The sequence below is a fragment of the Schistocerca americana genome, chromosome X (genome assembly GCF_021461395.2).
Source record: "Schistocerca americana isolate TAMUIC-IGC-003095 chromosome X, iqSchAmer2.1, whole genome shotgun sequence".
NCBI classification, from domain to species: Eukaryota; Metazoa; Arthropoda; class Insecta; order Orthoptera; family Acrididae; genus Schistocerca; species Schistocerca americana.
Window position 1 is genome coordinate 303,571,154 of NC_060130.1, and position 25,086 is coordinate 303,596,239.

Genomic DNA, 25,086 nt, shown 5'->3' on the forward strand with positions numbered 1-25,086 from the left:
CAAACCTCTATGAACTTTGAAGCAACTAAGGAACAATGGAAAACAGAAAATTTGATGAATTTTTTGGGTGTTTCTATAGATTTATTTGTACAATGTGGTACTACACTCCATTCCTAACTCATATTCTGAAATGTAAAATCCAATACAAGACGTCGATGTGAATGAGAATAAAATGACATAATGTGACAATTACGACAGTTTCCAGAACACAGTCAATATTCTACATTATCCTGCTTTTATGGAAGTCCATGGTTAGCGAAATTTTAACAGTATTACGTACTCAAACCACACTTTTTGGTACTGTGAAGAATGGCGTGCTCGTGTCGGCTGCTAGCCGCTTCGAGTTCGTGCCGCTGTGGCGCTGCAGTGCGCATGCGCAGATCTGAGAGATTGCTTTTCATTGGTTGGCATGAGGAGAACTGACAACATCACTTCATTTCACTAGGACCGTTCAGCATCGCTTTTGAAACAAACAAAAATAAAATTGTTTTGCACAGTTCCATTGTTGTTTCGCAACTGTGAGCCCATACCTATTCCTTCCTTATTGCTTCATCTAACACACTGATAATTCATATTATCATATATCCAAGTGTGCGCAGCAGTAATATAAAATAAACAGCAAGCTATATGAGAAAAAAAATTAACGATCCATATAAGGAAATGAGCCAGATTATGAACTAGCAGCACAATCTCACAATGAGGCAGTTGTAGACAAGATAATTAGGAATCAAATAAGAAGTTGGCTGGGATGTGATGCAACTGCGCTGTTTAACGCTTTAAGTGGGTCATTACTGTGAGGGAACACCTGTCTGTGGCAACAGAATGATATAATGGAAGTTTACATATGTACAAAGCACGCTGGGTGTCCGCTCATGTTAGGAAAAATGGTGCACCCTCTCGAGGATTAATAGTGAACATTAGAAATGAAGGATGTTGTTCACATCTCAGCTGTTGTTATTAAAAATATTATATTATTCTGCCAAAAATAATATTTTGATTAAATTACTGACATAACAGTAACTTAAACAGATGTGACGTAGTATATAAATAGGAATTTGTAAAGAAGAATCATAAATCATACTTACCAGGAAAAAATTGTGGAGGATCACAAAAAACAGTTTTGCCCCAATTCTGATTTCCAGTTTCTGGTGAGCGTTTGAGGTTAAATTCACCAATAAAACCAAAAGACAGCTGCACACTTTCAGACATGATGGTACCAAACATATTTGTTGCCTTGCAATGGTACGAAGCTCTGTCCTCAATCTAAAACAGGGACCAATAGTGCTAATGATTAGTCTTTAATTAAGGTAAACTTACGCACGTTTCAATATTGTAAGATGTGGCTAATACGGTATGTCAGTCATTTATAAACTGTAATGGGAAGTAACAAGTATTATGGACAGAGATAATGTTTTAATGACACTTACTACATTATTTACAGATTATTGCCCTGCAGAACATTGAAAACATGCTCAGATTGGGCAAGGGTAAAACAGGCCTTTTTGAGGGAACCTTCAAAGCATTTTTCTTCAGCAACTTAGGAAAACCATGGAACCTTAATCTGGATAGATGGGCAAGGATCTGAACCCCTCTCCTCCTGAACACATGATAAGTGTTTTAAACACTGTGCCACCTAGCTTGATATTTTATTACACCTTGAACAGTACAATAGGCACCTGCAGGACAATTCAAAGTTCACTTTCAGAGATTGAAAACATAAATTATTCTTCTCTCATGAAGACAGGAAGTGAAGGCCGACAGCTACTTTTTCAAATTCCACGAAGGCGTTCATAACTTAAACTGTCAATTACATTATTGTTACTACTGTACTTATGCAAACTGCCTATATGAATAAAACTGTAATTGTCATGCCAACCTGGAGAACCTTAACAATGATTGCAGCATTTTATACTTGGTTCATTCCCCAACTTTCTGCAGACTGATGTAGACTATAATTCAATGATACTGCCTGCTTCCATAGTAGATTTACTCCATTACAATACATGATCAATTCAGTGCCATCCCAATTTACTTAAAAGTTGGGATGGATGACAACACAAAGCCAAGAGGATTCTAGGGACTGAAATTAAATGAGTGGTTTTTCTTGTCGTCAAAAGTTACAGTTTTCTTATAAACCCTTGATGGTAGAACCTCAGCTATGCTACTCAAAATTTTAGCCAACAGCCACAAAATGTGTAGGTTGTTTACACACAGCCCTTTCACCAGTGCAATAAAATGAAACATTGTGAGGTAAACCAGTACCATGTAAAACATAACGGAAAGCAAACATGAAAGGTTCTCAAGCATTGTGGAACCTGCATAATATTTTAATAAGGCAGCTCCTTATCTCCACAGCCACACCTGAAGGAGAAGCTGTCTCAGTGAAATATTTTGCATATTTCATGACACCACCTGATACAACATCTGAGAAACTTTCAAGTGATCATTATATCAAAAAAGCATTGGACAGCAATTCGGTGAGGAAGCTGTCCACTGTGGCACACTAGGAAATATTTACGATTATGATAGAGCAGATTGCAATATCAACAAGGCATATTTATGTTTATAGTGCTGCAGTGAGGGTGACTGGTGAGCAGAGATGTGTCATAGACGAATACCACCATTTCTGTCTTATCCGCTTTAAACCTTGTATTGTTCTTTCTGAAAATACGATAAATCCATACACCAAAAATTAATCTTGAAGGCATACACAGGTCTACCCACTGATAAGGACTTTACGTGCGCCAGGTGGGTTATGAAACTGTTTACATTTCACAACAGTATTCTCCAGCCCAGTGAGGCCTACAAAGTAATTAACTGAAGAATAAATGTGATTCTGTCAAGCTAACATTCATCTACATTATCAATGTCCTGGATGGCAGTTGATTCTGGCCATGATGATTTTACTATCTCTTAGTTGTTACCTTAGTTTTCCTCCTCCCTCTCAGTCTTTTGATAGACATAGGAAAAAGAGTGCACAAAGTGACATACTGGTTGCAGTAAATTGTAGGAAAGACAGTCTTCAGAATCATCAGCAACCACTGCAAAGGATAGCTTGAAACTAGGATTAACATGAATGAAATTTATTTGTTGCCTTTCTTTGCAGTACATTTATTTTTTTAATTAATGAAAAGCCACTCCAGTTGCTTCATTAGAACTTTATTAAGTCCACATGACTGGCTTCAGCCTTTATATTAGACCATTATCAAATGTATTTGAAACTCCCAAATGTTAACACACAATATTAGTGAACCGGGCAAGCCTTCACAATTGCTAAATAAGTATGGGAACTGGAAATATATCCTAATCCTCTCCCTGTGCATCTCCTCCTACCACTACCTCTCTCCACCTCCTTCCCTCTCTCTCACTCACTCCACTTCTTCCTTCCCCTTCTCCATATCCCCCCCCCCCCCCCCCCCCACTTCCATCCATCCGCCTCTCTGACTTCTAGCTTTGTTTATTGTTATTGCCAATGAATCCTTGACTGGGAATTGGAGTCCTTAAAATGAATGGTTATATCATACACAGGGTATGACAGACCTTCCTTGCTGCTGCATCTGTGGGGACAACGTTTCCATCACATTACTTCACGTGGTTTTAATCTGAGAATAGGTCGGCTTACAAAGTTTGACATTTACAATATACCGGAGATGCTGAGTCGCGATAGGCACAGCAAAAATATTCACACTATTATAGCTTTCAGCCATTAAGGCCTTTGTCAGCAATACACACACACACACACACACACACACACACACACACACATGTCTGCAGTCTCAGAGAACTGAAACCACACTCACAATTGTTACATTCCATCCTGGATTTTCCATTGTTTGAAAGCTTGACGTTTCAGATTCCGTAGAAGTATTCTAACCATAAGCCGATAAGTCACAAATATAATTTTCATGTTTTCTGTTGAAAACGAAGTGGCCCAAGCACGTCATATAAAAAACTCAAACTGCAATGTGCTTGAATCACAACTGCACTTTCAATATGTTTACATCCACACCTGGGCATACAGTTGCTGCAAAGGATATTTTATATTTTCTTTTTTATGTGTCTAACAAGCCAATATGGTGTCATTTCCTATAACTGGAAATTGTTGTAATAGTATTGGTGGCATGCATGCATGATAATAAGAATTTCAAGAAATCCGCTGACGACAGAAAGAGTTGTCGAAACCGGTCATTGTGAAAAAAAAACAAAAATACCAAGCAATTTCGGCTGCAGAATATCTTCCTATTATAGTCACTAGGTGCACAGTATTGAAAACAACCTTGTAAGCCTTCATGCAATGGAGATGGGATACTTTATGGACATTTATGAACACTCACCTGAAAAAGTCAAGGAAAAGAAGATTAACAAGCAATGCACATTGCTATCCGCTGCCACTTACTGACAACTTCCTCAAAATATATTCTGCACATTCGCAGCTGTAGCTAGTTGTTTGTAAACGAGCAATGATGCGTCCCAGCTTTGCTAGAGCCCTCAACAGTTCCCAGTGGTTCAAATTTTACTTGGCGGCGATTGTACTTTTATGCTCGGCTTGGATGCCTCATTCATTGCAACTATTATGCATATAAATGCAGCTGTAATTTTGGATCATATCAGAATATAACTACAAAGCTAAGGCATGCTAACAGATTTAGCGTACCAGATCGCAAATGTTTATAATTACGACATGCTCATTTTTATCATGATGTCACTGGGCGTGAAACTTTTTTAAATCCACTTGACTTCTACTATTTTTTTCATTTCATGTTGCTTCTCTACAGTACAAAAACTTCTTTCAATAACAAGAACATGTTTTCGTTAGACCGTCAATTTCACATGCAAGTAAAGCTTACTGAGACTCGTCTATGACACTGTATGGGGAATTTTACTCCCAAATTCACTAACACAATTTCCATAAAATGGCGAGCTGCAGTCAGTTGATGTTGCTATGGCATTTAAATTGACTGCCGAGCTCATCTCACAAATGTGAGTTTCACTATATAAAAGCATGGAGTTCGGTTTCTAGGTAACAGATGGCTATTAAATGTATTCTACGGAACTAAGCACAGGGTCCATGTGTCACATTAATGTTGGTTTTATAAATAACCAATATGGTGAAGATAATAGTTTGTCATGGCGATGAGGATTTACAGCAACTTTTAGTGTGTCCACAGTTACCTGAGTACTCTATTCACAGGTGACAATCAAAGCGTGCCACTACTATGAGACTTCGGCAAAACCATGGGCTAATCTCCCAATGCCCATACCTACAACTGAGAAGAAAAAGAATGAAACAAAAAGATGTGTTACATGCTACTCAGGAAGAAAAGAAGTGAAAATGCATGTCAGTGTAAAAAGTGCGGTGTTGCTTTACAGTTACAAGATTGTTTTAAGGTTTACCACACCCATATACTAGCTGATATATATTAAACTCTATTTCCCAGCAACCAGTAGGATATTTAAATATGATGTAATTCAGTTAAATTATTTTTTCTGATGTGTTCTTCTCTACAACCTTTTCATTTCCTTTGAGTAAACCATGCAGCTTTCTCTGCAACCTTCTAGTAATGTTATTACGCAGCTGAGAACATAGTTCTTTTCACTAACTCTAGGCAGTGCATATTCGTATCGAGACGTGGCTAACAATAGATTTCAATACCAGATCATTTACAGTTTATCCCTGAGAACCATTTTTTGAAACGTTAGAAGCAAGTCATTCATTACTTGGCACTTGGGGCAGCACACCTGCGCTGCTCAGAGGAATATTACAACCTCAGAGAATTTTGCACACTTCAGAAACATTGCTTTTAATCTAATGTTCATAGTTTGGTCCAAAACAAGTGATTCTACTGACTGAACTAGTGAGCCATTTTAAGCCAGGCAATCTCTGGAGATGTGGTGCACAGTAAATCAATACAGGACACATGAATCACATTGGGAACATAATTCTCCAGTCAATTTAAATCTAATTTCAGAATTTCTGTAGTGATCACAGTTTTCTTGTAATAGTGGTTTTTGTAAATGCTTACTGCAGCCTACAAGCAGTAGTTGGACAATGTTGCAGTACTCCATTTGCACTGATACTGTCTCTAACCATGCCATTTAACATCCACTTGCTAGCTTTCAAACTACATTTGGTTAAAATATTGCGACTTTACATGTAGCACTTCTTGGAAACTCTTCATGAATTATTGGGAAGCAGTATACAACATGAATGGCGAGTTAAAATAATACTTTTTTGTCTGAGTGGGCAGACAGACATATGTCAGGATTAAGTATTCCACAATTCTCTGTTTACTTAATGTACACTGTAAGCCAGCACCAATGGGGAAAGTCATTAAGCAGGGAAACCTAATCCACTCGAAAATTATGACAATTGTATGCAACTCAGCACTTAAAACTAACTTTTAATGGCACCTGAATCCTTGGAGCATTGAAAAATCACCGAGGTAATGTTGAGCCCTTAGCCCGAAAGAGTATGTAAGCCACTGTGATGCTTGTTTAATATCCAATGTAATATACACAGACAGATAAAATTTGCTCTATTCTACTTGTAAGAAAAATAACAACATGAATTAGAATAGATTGCAACTCACCACATAGAGGAGGCGTTGAGCAGCAGGTTGTTGGAAATTATAAGGTATGAGGCACGTGTACAGGCGAGTGTGTGTGTGTGTGTGTGTGTGAGGGGGGGGGGGGGGGGGGCATTTCATCTGATGAGCTTTGTCCAGCTGCTTATAAAATCCAACAGTCTACTTTTAAATGTGCCTGTATGCTACTCAACACTTATGTGATGAGAAGCAATCTATCCTAATTAATATTGTTATTTCATCCCAGATTATTCATTGTTTGATTTAATCTACTTGTAAGAAATTAATTTAAAATTTATCTTTGGCACCTCAAGATGTTTTGCTCCACTGTTGGGTGGGGGGGGGGGGGGGGGTAATCTTGATATCTACTAAATAATTCTTTATGATGAACTGTTTCACCAGGATCTGTAATGGTACTGCCAAAAGTATTGTGACATGTGGCTAGTTGCGAAACAGTCACTCTACTAGAAGACGCCGGAGTCTCTCGGGCTATCTTTGCTTGTCAGGAGCCATTGTCAGCACTCTGTATCTTTGGCACAGACGTTAGGAATAAGGCTTAGCCAAGAAGACCATGTTGTCAGTGTGACATCCCCATTGTCTTCTGCATCCAGCAAAATTTTTAAGTACAGAGTTCGAGCTGAACAACAAATGCTACACCTGTAGCCTATCCAGAACTGGACACACACTTTGTAAAACTATTATAGGTGGACCTGTCTGCACCCCAGACCCTTTCACCAAGACATTTTAAAATCTTTAAAGCTTTTAGGTAAATAGCAAAAATAGGTGTCTACAAAAAAGTTCTTTCATTTCCTGTTATACTCCACTATATTAAACAACAAAATTTTTAATATTTTCTGGCAGGTTATTGAATACAAATGTGACATTTTATCTGAAGCAATTGTGTACTAATCTTTTTGTAAATGTTTTTTGTTCCAGTGTTACACCTATGCTTTGTACAAAGGGTGTTAATGACTGCAAATAAATATTATAGCAGAAATTTCCATCCCCATATGAATGTTAATGAAGGTATGAATTGTGGAGTAACTGTCAGAATATCAAGCTCTTGCAAGAGGTTTCTGCACAATCCAGGAAACATCAAATACAACTCTCATTACATGATTCCATAATGTCATTGTTCTCTTTGCATCAAGTTAAAAAGAAAAGAAAACACACACATCATAAGACCCAAAAATGAATGGTAATAGGATAAACCGATTTGTTTATTTTTAAACCACCTACAACAGCAATCACTTAGTAAAAATGCAGTTGAACTAAGGTGCTTCATTAGTTCTAGGGTGTGGGAATTCAATTCAGGTTGTATTCCTAAAACCGAAACATTATCAACTTAATCTATTTGTTAGTTTAAGTGCACTATAGTAACATGTTCTGTTGTTCTAAGGAAAGGACTGAAATGCATGCGCTGAACCTAGTACGGATCTGACAAGTCATTTGCCTTGGACTGCTTGTTACTATTCTCACAAATTTCCATCACCTGTTTTTTGGTAAGGGAAACCAATTCTATTTCCTACTGCTACACATGTATTACATGCAAAAAGCACAAAGTGTACACATTATGATGTTGCAAATATCAATAATGTGTATAAGACACAACAAAAGACCCACATGCAGCTCTGAGGTACATCATCATGCCTTTATATATAACCACTAACACTGACTATTCTGTGGTATTTAAATTTATCATTAATATGTCGTCGTTACTTTTATTTCAGTCAGTATTCTCACAACTGTTACCATTTTTCATCCCCATTATCTTTTCCTTCATTTATTTTCAGCCTCTGCGTCGGTGCAATTCTTGGACTACCTTTACGTATCAAATCAAAGAACTGTGTGCCTATCCCTCCTTCCTTCTGTCGACAAGTGCCCACATACATATTCAAAAGCAGCCTATTGTCAAACATGGATTCTGGCTGCTACCATCAGCTTGAATACATAAATGTTTACAACTGCGATCATATATGGCATTTACAAAATGTATTGAACGCAGAGTGCAATGGGATGAATTTGAATGTTTTTACCATTGTTTCAACACAGAACTGGCAAAGGCATGCCAAACTTCAAGCATGCACCACGTGCGGGCCAGGTGCACCATTTTTTGGTTGGCACAATTCTCTGAGTTCCGCAGAACTACAGTGTCAGTGCTGTTTACCCTTTGATATTTGTTTATGGTATGAAGGATGTTCACACGTCCGGTGGCTGTGTGCACAAAAAGGGGCAATCTAGCAATCTCTTGTAACAATCCTTTGACATGAATGGAAATGACAGAAATGAGAGAGATGACAATTCTCAATCCGTATAAGCGACCGGTACTGCATATCTGTCATGAAACGACATTACAATACCACGCAGAAAGAAATTAAAGATTTAGTTGACAATGAAAAAGACAAAAATTACAATGGTCGACAGATGGGACAGGTTGTTCTGTATGTCAAGAAGCTAAATTTGCAGACATGGAGCATGTGAAAAAATTGGTGGTACAAATAGAAAAATTTCTGAAGTCGCATGCATTATTCAATTGTCAGTTGCAAGTATTCAATGGAACTGAAAGAAGACTATGCCGACTTCATATATTACAACAAAGTATGTTGGTTAAGTCAAGGTGCATGCCTGAGAGTTTTATTTAATTTAAAACCCACTATTGCTGAATTTATCAAGGAAATAAAGAGTGCAAGAATTAAAATAAGAATATCTGGAATGGTGTGTGAACTTCAGATTTTAAGTAGATTTGACTGTACACTGCCCAAAGTAAGACATTGCATTGTAACTTCTTTCTGCTTTGCTAAGAATGCATTTAAAAAGAAAATTGCATTGCAGAAGGAACACTTTCCAACAAAGACAGTCCCATTCCTCATTCACATGATGTTAAAGAAACACGAGTTTTGAAGACTTCACTGTGGCCTTGAATTAATTACAAGGATAGTTTTCTAAAGGTTTTGAGGACACTGCCAATCTCGCATCTGTATTTGAAACTGTTTGCTGTTTCCGTTGACAGCGCCCCTGTGCATGTGCAGATGTAAGGGACTGACCTGCAACATAATTACAGTTTTAATGACAATTATTTTTACATTAAATCTGCCCAGGATGTCTACATTGCTTTCCTAAGGTAGGGTTTCTTAGTCTCCATAATGAGGTTGCAAAAGTGCTAAAGTACTCCGATCAACATACTTGTATGAATGATCTTTTTTGATTACAAAACTAAAAAAGTTGTGAATAGATGGCAAATTGAGTGAGAAACTCTGTGAATTTCTGTGTGTCTGTATGTATGCCAACAGTTTGTACAAGATAAAAATTACATTACATCTTCAGATTGCCAAAAATAATTAAATAATGCCAAAAATTTGGTTTGTTTCTGCTCTATATTGTTGAGAAATGTGAACAATAAAACCAAGTTGTATGCAGTGTGAATCCACTGCCATTTAAACACAGTGTGTTCACAAATTTTCCCTCTTCCCTCTCCTCACGCACACACACACCGTAGCATGGTGGTGTGGGAAATATCCAGCAAGGTTGAGTGCTTTGGCCCTCATGGCCGTGCACCCCGTGAGCTGAAATCTTGGCCACCCTTGTTTTAACACCTCTTTTGTGATGTGGCTTGAAAATATCACATTCACAGCTGTAGGAGAAAACATCATCCTGAAGAGATGCTTTACATATTGTACTCCTTAGTCCGAAGATTGATGTGATGCAGCTCTCCAAAATAAAATATCCCATGAAGCATCTTCATCTCTGTATAACTGCTGCAAACCTACATAAATTTGAACCTGCTTACAGCACTCAAACCTTTGTCTCCCTCTGCAGTTTTTCCCCCACACTTCCCTCCATTACCAAACTGACAATTCTTTGATATTCCAGTATGTTGTGTCCTATCAACCCATCCCTTCTTTTAGTCAAGTTCTGCCATAAATTTTTTCTCCCCAGTTCAATTCAGTAGAGGCAGAAAAATTTCTTGTAAATGCTGAAGTGAAAAATAAAGCAAAATATGAGGTTTTTAGTAATAATGTGAAAGCAGCTTTATGAAATGTCACAAAAATTTGGGGTTTTTTCCCCCGTTTCTATGTAAAGATGATGTAAATCTGTAAGTGGCAATTTACTAATATTGGAAACTAATAATTATTGAATGCTGAAATTGGTTTTCAACTTTTTCAGTCAACACAAAAACAGAGTCCCGAGCTTCAGACTGGTTTGATGCGACTCACCACAAATTCCTCTCCTGTGACAATGTTTTTATCTCAGAGTGTCAACTGCAGCTAACATCCTCAATTACTTGCTGGATGTATTTCAATCTCTGCACAACTCCCTCTACCACAATGGAAGTTCTTCCCTGATATCTTTAACAGATGTTCTATCATCCTGTCCATTCTTCTTATCAGCGATTTTCATAAATTTCTTTCCTTGCCAATTACCCGAAGAAGTACCTCATTCCCTACGTTATCAGTCCACCTAGTTTTCAACATTCTCCTGTAGCAGCACATCACAAATGCTTTGATTCTATTCTATTCCACTTTTCCCACAATCCATGTTGCACTACAGTACAATACTGTACTCCCAACATACTTTCTCAGAAATTTCTTCCTCAAAAAAGGGCCTATGTTTGATACTAGTAGGCTTCTTTTCGCCAGTGAGAATTGTATGCAATCTTACAATAACAGTTAATTTCCAGAGTAACGAACTGTGAGTACAGATGTGATGTCAAGCAAACTATATTCCACTAATAGTTTTAAGTGAAGACGTGACATTTCCCAATACTTTTGAACAATCTGTTCGTACAAAAGAGCTGTGTTTTTGAGAGCTCTTAAATGTGGTGCATCAATTAAACAACAAATTTTGTAATACGCATGCAAAAATATGAAAAACACAAAATAAGGTATATACGAGGGAATGTTAAAAAGTAATGCCTCCAAATTTTTCCATGTGAAAATTCTTGAAGCTTTTTAATTAAAACAAATGTTATTAATATTTTACATCTTTATTCTTCATATCTACATACAGTGAAACCCCACGTTTACACTTTTTAAGCGACTTTTAAAAAATGGTGTAAAATGCAAAAAAAGTGTAAAATTGGGAAATTTTTCAAGTGGTAACAGTACCGATAGGACCGACCCCCCTCCTCCCTGGATTTTCGCACTTTATGTACGATATATGTACAGAATAAGCATCAAAATACTTGTCAGGGACTTAATAAAAACCAGAAGTGTAACTCAAACTGGTAACAATCAGGGAAGTAGAAATGTTTGACTTAATTTCATACATCATAATTAATGTTTTTGGAAAGATGGTAGCGGTCATTCATTATTTAAATAATAAAATACTGCACGAGTAATGAATTTTTTCATGCTTATCATTACATGTTTCGAGAATTTATTCTCATTGCCAAGTACAAATATTTACATAAGAATTTTGTGTAGTGTTTGAATATGTGTTGTTCTGCATCTCTTGCATTGCAGTTATCTTTTTGAGGTCATCAGGTCCTGCGTTTCCCCAGTCATATAGGAAACCACACATACGCACACTACCACTCACCTTGTTTGTTGTGAAACATCACACAAATACTCACGTAAATATAGCACTTGACAACAAGAATAAATTCTCGAAACACATCTTGTTAAGCATGAAAAAATATGGCGTTGTGTTTAAAGCAAAAACATTTGAGGAACGTAAAGTGTGCAAAGGTGTCAACTAGCGCTACAAGTGGCCAGGTGTTGAAACACACCAAATATGGTTCAACATTAGTGTCAAGAGCTCCTGACGATCACACCACAAAGCTGTGCACGTGCAGTAGAGACAGTTTGTTCATCGTTATGATTGGTCATGATTTGAATGAACCATAGTTATTTCTATCAGCCACCACGCCAAGTAGAGCTTGGCAGTGGCAGGAGATACAGCATGGATTGTTCAGACTTTTACCAGTTTACCATTTAAGATTTGCTCAGTAGAACAACCTGGTATCAAGAAACTTAACCATGTAACGTTTGTGAACACTTCTTGACAGTCAATGCCATGCCAACGCCATTTTGCGTGAGTTTTTGTCACCACAAACATTTTTTGTAATGTGTAAATTGTGGGAAAATTATAGATACATTAACACAAAATTGGGTGTGACTTAACATTGTGAACATAGGAAATTTGATGGGAGTGATAAAAAATGCTATAAAATGCACGGAATCAATAATTCCAGGAACATAAAAGTGGGGTTGTACTGTATTTGCAGCCCTATGCTGCTAGAGGGTTGTGAACTGTTGCGCATAAAATGCCAGTTGTAATGTACCTATCTATGTTGGTGCATGAGAAACGATTTGCTGTAATCAAATTTTGAATTTGAAGAGTTTATGTACACATGGGGCACCCTCTCCTTCAGTATGACAATTCCAGACCACATGAGTTCTGTGACACCTGCAACTATTAAACACCTTGGGTTCACTGTCATAGATCATCCTCCATACAGGACAACTTCGCCCCATCCGATTTTCATCTGTTTCCAAAAATTAAATAACACCCTCAAGGACTTCACTTTGATAGTTATGAAGCATTTCAAGCAGAGAAGAAGTTGTGGCTCCAACAACAAAGTCAAACAATATACATTGACAGTATCAACAAACTAGTCTCTCACTGGGAGAAATGTGTTCGTCAGCAGGGTGACCAGGTTGAGAAATAAATATGTCGACATGATGAATAAATATTTTATTTTCTGTTGGGCCCGCAGCATAGTATAATTGGTATAAGACATTATGCGAATGAATGCTTCGAACCAGCAGCAATAAGGTAGTATATTTTTTAATATTTTACATGACAAGCCTGTTTTGGCTCATTGCCGTTATCAAGTGACGTCTAGTAGGAAGTGATGACCATATCGCATCTATCATAAAGTTTTTCTGTCATGTCTTGGTAAGTATAATAGTTCTTGTAGTTATCTAAACGTAAAAATATGTTTTTGTCAGATATTTTGACAGTTCTTTACTATGATGCTATATGTTTACAAAGCATCAACCCTTATGACTCAGTACTACCTAGGACTGCAGCAACTGAATCACGTTCTCCGACAGGGTTAGACTACCTGTAATCATGCCCTGACATAAGGAATATCCGACCCAACTATCATTCCCACTGCTCCCAGTGGTATTCCGCCGTCCATCAAACCTACACAATATCCTCGTCCATCCCTACTTCACCTCTGCTCGCAACCTCTTGCCTTATGGCTCATATCATTGTAATAGACCTCGATACAAGACCTGTCCCGTACAGCCTCCCACCACCACCTACTCCAGTCCAGTCACAAGCACGGCTACCTGTGGAACTAGTCATGTTATCTACAATCTAGGCTACAACCACTGTGCTGCATTCTACATGTGTATGACATTCAACAAGTTGTCTGTCTGTAAGAATGGCCACCCAAAAAGCTGTGGCCAAGAGACAGCTGGACCATTCGGTTGCTGAGCATGCTGCCCAACACAAAATTCTTTAATTCAATGACTACTTCATAGCTTGCACCATCTGGATTCTTTCTACCAACTGAGCTTTTCTCAGTTGTGCAGGTGGCAACGCTCCCTGCAATATATCCTACGTTCAGGAAATCCCTCTGGCATCAATCTTTGTTAGTCAACATCCTTCACTCACCTATCCCTTTCCCTGCTCCCCCTCCAGCACTTCACAGCCTTACTCGACCAACCCAACCACACTCTCTTTACTTCTCTTTTTTTCTGCCCCCCCCCCCCCCCCCCATCTCAAGTCCCAACTGCACTTACCTGCCTTGCCCTGTCCCCCCTCCCAAATGTCCCTGTATGCTCCCAAAAGCAGCACTTTACCATCTCCCACCCCTATACTGCTATCCCTCCCCCTCCCTGCCCAAGCCGCCTCCTTACTGCCACCACCTATATTGCTTTCCCATCAAACACAGTTGCTCACAGTCTAGCCTCGGCAGCCACACAGTGGTCATGTATGTGAGAGTTGTTCTTGCGTGAGTATGTGGTGTTGTCTACTTTAGGAGGAGGTCTTTTTTGGCTGAAAGCTAACTTGTTTAGCAGTCTTTTTGTTGTGTCTGTCTGTGACTCAACATCTCCACTATATGGTGAGTAGCTATCTATTCCTTTAATATTGTCATTATTTGACTCCTATAGACACATATTCATGTATTAAGTCTGTGTACACAGCTTTAGGTTCTCGGTTTCAACCATGGGATGATAATGAACTTGATTAATGCTGACATGGCAAAAAGTCTGTCTTGTGTACCTAGAACAACAGGCTCAGATGGGTAGGGTATTCTGAAGGGATACAAATCTATTCATAATTTAGTAAAGCAACTTTCCACACCAGCAGGATACATGGTCATAGTCAAAATGCTGGTGTTTTGCTGAAGGCAGTTAGCCTTCCATGTTTAAATTTAAACTCCGGATAGCTATTTTCACACAATAGTGAAATCTGAGAGATTTAACGCAAAATATCTCAGAAGAGAACTTTGAATTGATGAAAATGCTTCCTTTTGAGAAAACTGTTAACAGTGTGTGGTTGAAAAGTTATGTTTACTTTAATTCATTAGATTTACTAGGTTTAATGTAAATAGTTTATTTTGTAATAAGGTGAATAAATGTGACTTGTGATGTCAATAAATATAATGCTACTGATAAGTATATTTTAATTTTCAACATAATACTGAAAAACAATTGAATAAGGCAAAAACAATGACACACAGCTCTACAAAGATAATTGGTTGCAAACTAATACCAAAATCAGCAAAAAAATATTGCCTAAATTGGCAGAAAATGCCAAAATTGACAGTAAATAACACCACCAAAATAAAATCAAAATAGGAAACAAATAATACGGAAATAGGCAAAAACCACCTAAATTGGCAAAAAATGACATGAAATTAACCATAACTTAAAAAAAAAAATCATGTCCCTACTCATTGGTTATCCAATTTACCCATCTGATCACAGCATTCTTCTGCACCTTCTATTTCCTTCTTGTATGAACTGAGTATAGTCTATGTTTTGTGTCCCTAGAAGGCTACACTCCAGATTGACATCTTCAGAAGAGACTTCCTAAATTTATATTTAATGTTAACAGCTTCCCTTTTCAGAAATACTTTTCTCGTTGTTGCCAATCTATATTAAATCTTGTCTACTTTGGCCAATCATCTGTTATTTTGCTACCCAAATAACATAAAAATCATCTACTACTTTCAGTGTCTCACTTTCTAATCTAATTCTCTCAATATTGCCCAATTTAATTCAGCTTCGTTTAGTTACCAGTATTTTATTTTTGTTGTTGCTCCTCTTATAACCTTTTTTATGACATTATCCAATAATTTTAACTAATACTATAGGTTCTTTGCCATCTCTCACAGAATTACAATGCCACTGGCAAACCTCAAATTTTTATTTCCTTTCCCTGAACTTCAATTCTATTTCCAATTTTCTCCTTAGACTCCTTTGCCAGCTTGATCAGTGTACAGACTGAACAACATTATGGATAAGCTGTGACTATGCCTCACTCTTTTCTTAACTACTGCTACCCTTCGACTAACTGCAGTATGGCTTCGGTACAAGTTGTAAACAAACTTTCATTCCCTGTATTTTATCCCTGCTACCCCTCCAGAATTTCAAAGATGGTATTCCAGTAAACATTGCCAAAACTTCTCTTAATCCAGAAATGCTATAAATGTTGGTTTGTTTGTCATTAGTCTAGCTTCTCAGACAAGCTGCAGGATAAGTATTTCCTCATGTGTTCCTACATTTCTTTGGAACCCAAACTAACCTTCCCCAAGGTCACCTTCTACCAGTTTTGAATTCTCCGTAAATAATTTGTTTCTATATTTTGGAAGTCTGACCTAAAAAAGAATGGCAGAGGTTGAAAATACTGCTTCAGTTGTAAATTACTTTTTTTTTCATACGACCAGTTTCGGACTGGTATAAGCCCATCCTAATGTGTCGTAGCTGTGCAGTGGTCCCCGAGTTCCGCATGTACCAGGTGCGGTGTGCTGCCTATGAGCGCTCATAGGCAGCACACCGCGCCTGGTACACATTGCACTCGGGGACCACAGCACAGCTACGACACCTGATGATGGGCTTGTAACAGTCTGAAACTGGTCGTGTGAAAATGAAGTAATTTACAACTGAAGTGGTATTTTCAACCTCTGCTGTAATGCTCAGGATTGTTTGTAAAAAAGAATGGTTTCATCACATCACCTGTCAACACCTCCCTCCTTTAGCATAGGAATTACGCTGTCTGACAAAGGAAGCGAAGCTCCCAGAGCAGGAGGAGGAAACAAAACGAAACTTCATGGGTTGAAAGAGCACATATTATTTCAGTGAATACAATATCGAGCCAAATTTGCAAAGAAGTTGGCAGTATGAGCCCACTTATCAGTATGAAGTTGCACCCCTCTTGCCCGGATGCTTGTACTCATTCAGTTGGGAAAGGTGTTACAAAACTGTTGTATCCTCTCCTGAGGCAAGCTGTCCCACAACTGCTGTAACTGCTCCTCATTATCCTGGATACTGCCACTGAGATGGAGCCGACATCCGAGCTGGTCCCACCCATTTTCTATTAGGGACAGATCTTGCTGGTCACAGAAGTACCTCAACATCACGCAAACATTTTATAGACACATGCGTAATGTGTCAATGAGCATTGTAATGCTTAAAAATGGCACGAGAATACTGCTGTTTGAGAGGTAACATACAAAGACGCAGGATGTCCATAATGCACTGTTGTGCTGTCAAGAGCTCCCTCAGTCACTACCAATCATGACCTGAGGTTATATCTGATGGCTCCCTGCATCATGATCCCAGAAGGAACAACATTGTGCCCCTCCAAAACATTTGGAGAATGGGTCCTCGTCTCCCAGGATGGCACTACACTCGTCAACAATAGTCACCTAGGATAGAGCAGACTACAATTCATTGCTGAATACAATGCAATGCCATTCGTCAGCAGTCTATGTTTCCCAGCCACAGCACCACTCCAAATGCAGCCATTTCTGTAGTGACATTAACAGCAGCCTACACACGAAACAGTAATTCCCTGGCTCTGGCTGCTCCTAGTCGCTGATCAATGGTAAGGAATGACACAGAATGTAGCAGCAGTTCAGTATTTGTTATTGGATGGCAGTCACAGGTGTGGAGAGGGTTATGATGTGCTCGGTGCACAATATGGTGATCCTCCCTTGTGGTAGTCAGACGTGCTCGACTGGAGCCTTGATAATGAGTAATCCTGCCCTCACACTCCCATGAACTCCAACATCAGGCCATCGTCACATCCAAATGCTCCACACATCTAGATATTGCACGATTCAACCAGCCAGCAAAATGATGACCGTTAATAAGGCCCCTTTCAAGCTCCGTCAGGTGCCAATAGCACTGTCACACAAGTGTGCCTTCACAGTGATCAGCCAACATTTGATGCTGTTCATGCACCTTATATCTCCTAGCGGCCTGGTAACAATACTAAACACAAATAATACTAATGCACTCCGGCAGCTGCTCTACAGGACAAAGCAGTTAAAAGTAACCTGCATCCCCTTTGAAAGCTAATGCAATATTCCAACTTCTGAAATACGAGTACACAGCTACAACAATGGACAGTTTTGTGCGATAACCGACTGTTAGCATTCTTCTGTCAGCATTTCAGTTTATTTGATCAGTGAAGTTAAATGTTTCTTTTTGCAATCTACACAATGACTTTCCCACTAGAAGAAAGAATTATAAGTGTGTAAGCATATGTGAAAAAGGCTCAATTAAGGAACTTGCAAAATTTTCCGGGTTAAGAATCCAGATAGAGGACTACCCGCAACAGAGCAACTGAGTCCGTTTAAAAATTGGCGTACATGTGGATCTGTGCAAAATGTAAAGCAACAAAGAATTCTTTCGGTTTACACACCAGGAGTTATTGCAGACATTCACCGAAGAATTATTCATAGCCCAAAGAAGTCTATATGTAAATTGGCCCAATAGGCACATTTATGTAGGAGGCGTTGCCAGCGGATACTGAAGTGTTAATTTGAAGCCATATCATGTGACGGTTGTGCAGCAATTACAGGAGGATGATAGTCAGAAATGTGTACATTACTGCACCTGGCTTTTGAATAACTTCAACTTTCCTTCCCTAATATTGTTACATTCCATCCTGCATTTTCCATTTTTTGATCAACGATGGTTTGTTAGACCCTTTCCATTTCATCATGAGTGATGAAGCATGGTTTCATTTTTTTGGTCACGTGAATTGACTGAACACAAGTTACTGAGCAATGGAAACTCCTGACATCGTGTGTCAGCAAGCATTCCATGACAAAAAAATCAGCATCTGGTGCAGTGTAACAGGAACATGCATCATTAGACCAATATTTTCTGACACCACTATCAACACAGATGCATACATGGAAATTTTTGATACATTCTGTGCTCTAACTCACTGAATCTGAAAGACGATACTGCTTCTTCCAGCAAAATTTGACAAGACTCCATATGTCTAAGATACTCCTGGAATAAGTCCATGATGTCTTCACAAGGAACAAACTGTCTGCAAACATCTATGGCCACCACATTTGTTGGATCTAATACCATATGATTTTTTCTTGTGGGCACACATGAAGAGCAAGGTCTATGAAACAAATCCACACACAATACAGGAACAGAAAGACAATATCAGCCGTGAAGTAGCCGCCATCGATATCCGAACATTATGCTGGATGAATCCGAATATGCTTTGATGCAGACAGCTGTGTACTGACATTGCAGGAGTCACTTTCAACATCATCTATAGACGTATTTTTCATTGTAAATAAATGGTAAGTCCAACACAGTTCCTCATTTCTATAAATTCACTGCATTTCCTTTTTACTTACATGGGCTACATTTATCTGAGCCACCCTGTACCTGTCGCAGAAAATTGCAACTCTAATCATTCACATTCCCCCTGACGATGTGTACATGTATAAAGCTACACTGACATTCACCCTTGTCTTCTGGGTGTTTCATTATTTTTGTCAGGCAGTGTATTACATTCTTTTGAAAGTCGGAGTTTTCACGTATCTCATGTACCAGGAGGAATAGTTTTGTAATAGCTGGCTCTCACAAGGATCTCAATAATTCTGAGGGAATGTCGTCTACTCCAGTAGCCTTGTTTCAGTTTAGGTCTTTCAAGCGCTCTGTCAAAGTCTTCTCACAGTAGCATATCTTCATTTTTACGATACCGTCTCCAAGTTCGTTATTCCTGCATAGCTCTTCAACATACATCTTCCACCTTTCTGCTTTCCCTTCTTTGTTCAGTAATGTGCCATCTCATCTATTAAAATTCATACAGGTGCTATTTTCTCCCAAAGGTATCTCTAATTTTCCAATAGATGCATCTGTCTTACCCACAATCATGTATGTTTCTACAGCTTTGCATTTCTCTCCTAGCCATTTCCGCTCTGCCATTTTGCAACTTTTGTCAACCTCATTTTTAGATGCCTATATTTCATTGTGTCCATTTCATTTATTGCACTTTTATATTTCATCCTTTTGTCAATTAAATTCAATATATTGTGTGTTCTCTGAGGATTTCTACTAGGCCGTGCCTTTCTGACTATATGGTACCCTGCAGCCTCCACTATTGCATCTCTCAAAGATACCCATTCTATAAGTAACTCAATTTACAAAACTCATATGAAGATTGTTTGACATTTTAATATCAATTTCATCAATCTGAATGGAAAACAAACTTTCAAATAGTTGATAACATTTAAAAAAAACCTTTTTGGAGATGTAGCATGTAGATAATTTTATGAAAATTCTATATCTACGTAATGATGATGAGGGAAATTTCTCAGTGGCAAATTGCAATTGAATGTTGTTTGTTTGTGAGAAGATTGTGTTGGGCCTCATGTTCAGAAAAAAACATCTACTAATACGTATCAGAATTCAACAGTGACATGATTGTGGCCTATTAAGAGTGTGACACTGCTGCTTGTATCGGTTGGCAGCTCATAGCAGTTATGGGAATATGAACTCTATGAGCTTGTGTGGGCAATACTCAATGCCACAGAGGATCTCGAGAGCTGTAAGTGACTAGCACTTGAGAAAAAGAGATATACTACTCTCTCAGCTGTGCAGCACTATACAACCACATCATGTACCTTCAGTTAGCAAATACACTTGTTTTTAGCAAGACAAGTACACCCTTTGTCAGAAAAGTTCCAGAGAGGTTTTAAAAATATTTTCACTTGCCAAGTAATTATCCTAGCTCCTATCAAAGTAGTTCCTTGGCTATCTATACACAGCAAACATTTCTGGAGGTCTTGGAAGCAAGCCGGAAAATTTTCAACTGCAATGCTTGTAAGCTCATTTGTCACAGCCCGTTGGATGTCGGCAATATATTGATGAAGCTTTCCTTTCAGTCATCTTTTTACTCCCAGAAACATGAAAAAATTGCAATGCAAGATGTCGGGCTAATATTGCGGATATGGGGTGGTAATAACAGAATATCTGGCCACATACTCAGTAACAGATAAAACAGTATGGGATCTTGCATTGTCATGCAGTAAGAACCAGTCCTGAGAACACCACAAATCAGTGTGGTAACGTCGAATTGTTTGTCGCAAAAGTTTCAACACTTCGATGTAAAGAGTTTGGTCCATTGTTTGACCTGGAGGAACATACTCATGGTGAACTAATCCTTTACTATAGAAGAATGCGATCAATATTGCCGTTTTTCTCTAAGGTTGTCGTTTGACGTTTTTTAAGGCTGGTGATCCAGGACTCCGCCATTCAGAATTTGGAGGTTTCGTGTGAGGGTCATACTGGTAGCAAGACTTTCATCCCCTGCAATAATCTTTAACATAAATGTGGGATCACATCTGGCTCTATCTGGTAGCTAAGGAGAAATTCTTCGTGTTTCTGTTCATGTGTTAGTGTGTGAGGGACAAGTTTTGTATTAAGTTTCTGTCCTACGACACATCACGATTCAAATTATGTTCTTCTGATGTCACACGCACAGTTACGTAGTGGTCTTCTTGCAATAACTGCCTTACATGCTCTATGTTTGCATCAGCATGTGCTGTGGACTGGCGACCAGCTCTGGGACTGTCTTGCACTGAATCTCTGCCTTCATGAAACCTTTAGTGCCACTTGAAAACGCAACTTCTCGAAAGTGCATCTGCTTGCCTGATCACTGTCCATGTTTAACTATGGGTTTTCCCAAACTTAACACAGAACATAATGTTCACTCTTTGCTCACAATCAGCATCCATTGCATCACTGAAACTAATGTGCCAAGAACCCAAACAGTGTGTTGCTAAGCACGGCTCTGGCAACTAGTGAGTTTGCACAGAAACATGGCCAAAGTCATTCCAAGGACACACACACACCAGGTAACACAAAAACAACATTTTGTTCCCTTTTAGTACTGCAAACTCAGAAACAGAAAAAAACCTGTCCATGAACTTTTCTGATAAAGGGAGTATCTACAAGGACAAAGTGAAGACGTCTGTAGTACCACAGATTGTCAGCATGGTAATCCTTGGTGTGGTAGAAGAGAGAAATGTGTTGGTAGTGGCACATCCAATTGTAACACTGGACATACAAATAACACCAGGTTGTCTTTTCAGACAATGTGATACCACTCTTGACTAGACTTACATCCCAGAGAACACTGACACTAACCTTTCCTGCAGATAAAATCAACTACATATTTTTTGTGCACCTTTCGTCTGTGGTTGCCATTTTGGGATGTCTTATACGAAGTTCATATTCAAGAGAAGCACTGGCGGACTTGAATTTAGTACCTCATTTCTTAACTGTGACATTGGTAGTTAAGTCCACTACCAACTTCAGGACTAACTTTAGTACGTGATAAGCTATCTTAAACAGAGAATTATATGGTGATATGTCATTTCAGTATATCCACTCATATGAACGACAACTTTAAAGATCTGTATAAACAAAATCGTTCCACTGATAAAACTGACAGTTGGCTTATGCTACTGCTCAACATGTACCAATGTAACAAACCAAATTTCACTGATACCAATGGCAGTTCTGTGGAAGGCCAAGCACTTTACATACTGCCCTAATATTAGTGGTTTGATGGACAAGACTTTACCTGTACAAATTATTTCGTTTAGTATGCAGCTTATCTACACTCCTGGAAATGGAAAAAAGAACACATTGACACCGGTGTGTCAGACCCACCATACTTGCTCCGGACACTGCGAGAGGGCTGTACAAGCAATGATCACACGCACGGCACAGCGGACACACCAGGGACCGCGGTGTTGGCCGTCGAATGGCGCTAGCTGCGCAGCATTTGTGCACCGCCGCCGTCAGTGTCAGCCAGTTTGCCGTGGCATACGGAGCTCCATCGCAGTCTTTAACACTGGCAGCATGCCGCGACAGCGTGGACGTGAACCGTATGTGCAGTTGACGGACTTTGAGCGAGGGCGTATAGTGGGCATGCGGGAGGCCGGGTGGACGTACTGCCGAATTGCTCAACACGTGGGGCGTGAGGTCTCCACAGTACATCGATGTTGTCGCCAGTGGTCGGCGAAAGGTGCACGTGCCCGTCGACCTGGGACCGGACCGCAGCGACGCACGGATGCAAGCCAAGACCGTAGGATCCTACGCAGTGCCGTAGGGGACCGCACCGCCACTTCCCAGCAAATTAGGGACACTGTTGCTCCTGGGGTATCGGCGAGGACCATTCGCAACCGTCTCCATGAAGCTGGGCTACGGTCCCGCACACCGTTAGGCCGTCTTCCGCTCACGCCCCAACATCGTGCAGTCCGCCTCCAGTGGTGTCGCGACAGGCGTGAATGGGGGGACGAATGGAGACGTGTCGTCTTCAGCGATGAGAGTCGCTTCTGCCTTGGTGCCAATGATGGTCGTATGCGTGTTTGGCGCCGTGCAGGTGAGCGCCACAATCAGGACTGCATACGACCGAGGCACACAGGGCCAACACCCGGCATCATGGTGTGGGGAGCGATTTCCTACACTGGCCGTACACCACTGGTGATCGTCGAGGGGACACTGAATAGCGCACGGTACATCCAAACCGTCATCGAACCCATCGTTCTACTATTCCTAGACCGGCAAGGGAACTTGCTGTTCCAACAGGACAATGCACGTCCGCATGTATCCCGCGCCACCCAACGTGCTCTAGAAGGTGTAAGTCAACTACCCTGGCCAGCAAGATCTCCGGATCTGTCCCCCATTGAGCATGTTTGGGACTGGATGAAGCGTCGTCTCACGCGGTCTGCACGTCCAGCACGAACGCTGGTCCAACTGAGGCGCCAGGTGGAAATGGCATGGCAAGCCGCTCCACAGGACTACATCCAGCATCTCTACGATCGTCTCCATGGGAGAATAGCAGCCTGCATTGCTGCGAGAGGTGGATATACACTGTACTAGTGCCGACATTGTGCATGCTCTGTTGCCTGTGTCTATGTGCCTGTGGTTCTGTCAGTGTGATCATGTGATGTATCTGACCCCAGGAATGTGTCAATAAAGTTTCCCCTTCCTGGGACAATGAATTCACGGTGTTCTTATTTCAATTTCCAGGAGTGTAGTTTATGCCCCTTTCAAGACCTCGTATTTCCTTGTGTTTCAAAAATGGCCCAATACCAAGTAGCTTATGCTAACCAATTATAACTTTCAGCTTATGCTAACCAATTACAACTTTCAGGAAAATGGTTTGATACTGTAATTTCAGTAAAACAGCTCTTAATTATTGTCCCAGGATAGTTGAAAAGCATTCCTATTAACCGTGCTATCATCCCATATGTAACGTAATCACTGCTTTCATTTTATTTGCACATATCAAGAAGATAAAGTGGACATTGGAATGTACTGCAAGCAACATGAGGCCTAACTTACAAAACATTATCTGCTCTTGGCACTGTGTGTCTAGCGTACTCAGTTGGGCTTTGGTTGCTCTCAACCCATTGCTTTAAGTAACTGTATTCTCAACCCATTGCTTTAAGTAACTGTATGAAAAGTAGGTGGACAGTTCAAACATATGCCACTCTATCCGAAAGTCATATGGTACAGCAAAGACTAAACTGGCTGTACAAATATCCAACTATGAAGGACAACCAGACAGTACACAGAGTATTTAGTTATTTTTTCTATTCTACTACAAAGTCAACAAACACCACACGATATAATTCTGCTGCAATCATTTCAAAGAGAACCAAGTTTGTCCATGGGGTGTTGTGATCTTGTTGAATGGCTATTTCTCCTGGAATCAAAATCTCTGGAATCCCAGTGCTACAAACCAACAACAAAATGATCAGCATGTCACCAATTTTGTAGCCAAAAAATATATTAGCAAGACAAAAGCAAGCTCAAATTCCCATTTCAATTTACATACTGTTCAAAGAAAAAATATGATTCTTGAATGGAGCTTTCATTATACCTTGATCCGAATAACAAAGTGACTGACATCTAACTCTTTACAGGTAGGCTACCATAGTAACAGCCAATCAGAGAATGCGCTTGGTCAGTCGCCTTCTGTT

General features: G+C 39.6%; 1 protein-coding gene across 1 annotated transcript in view; it reads right to left on the bottom strand.

Annotated features, from left to right (window-relative positions):
* The window catches only part of LOC124554946 (contactin), a 160,443-nt gene that overhangs the window by 119,234 nt on the left and 16,123 nt on the right, over positions 1-25,086 (bottom strand). Inside the window, exon 6 of the mRNA XM_047128645.1 lies at positions 1,086-1,263. Within this exon, the coding sequence (XP_046984601.1) occupies positions 1,086-1,263 (178 nt within the window). The remainder of the gene's footprint in view (positions 1-1,085; positions 1,264-25,086) is intronic.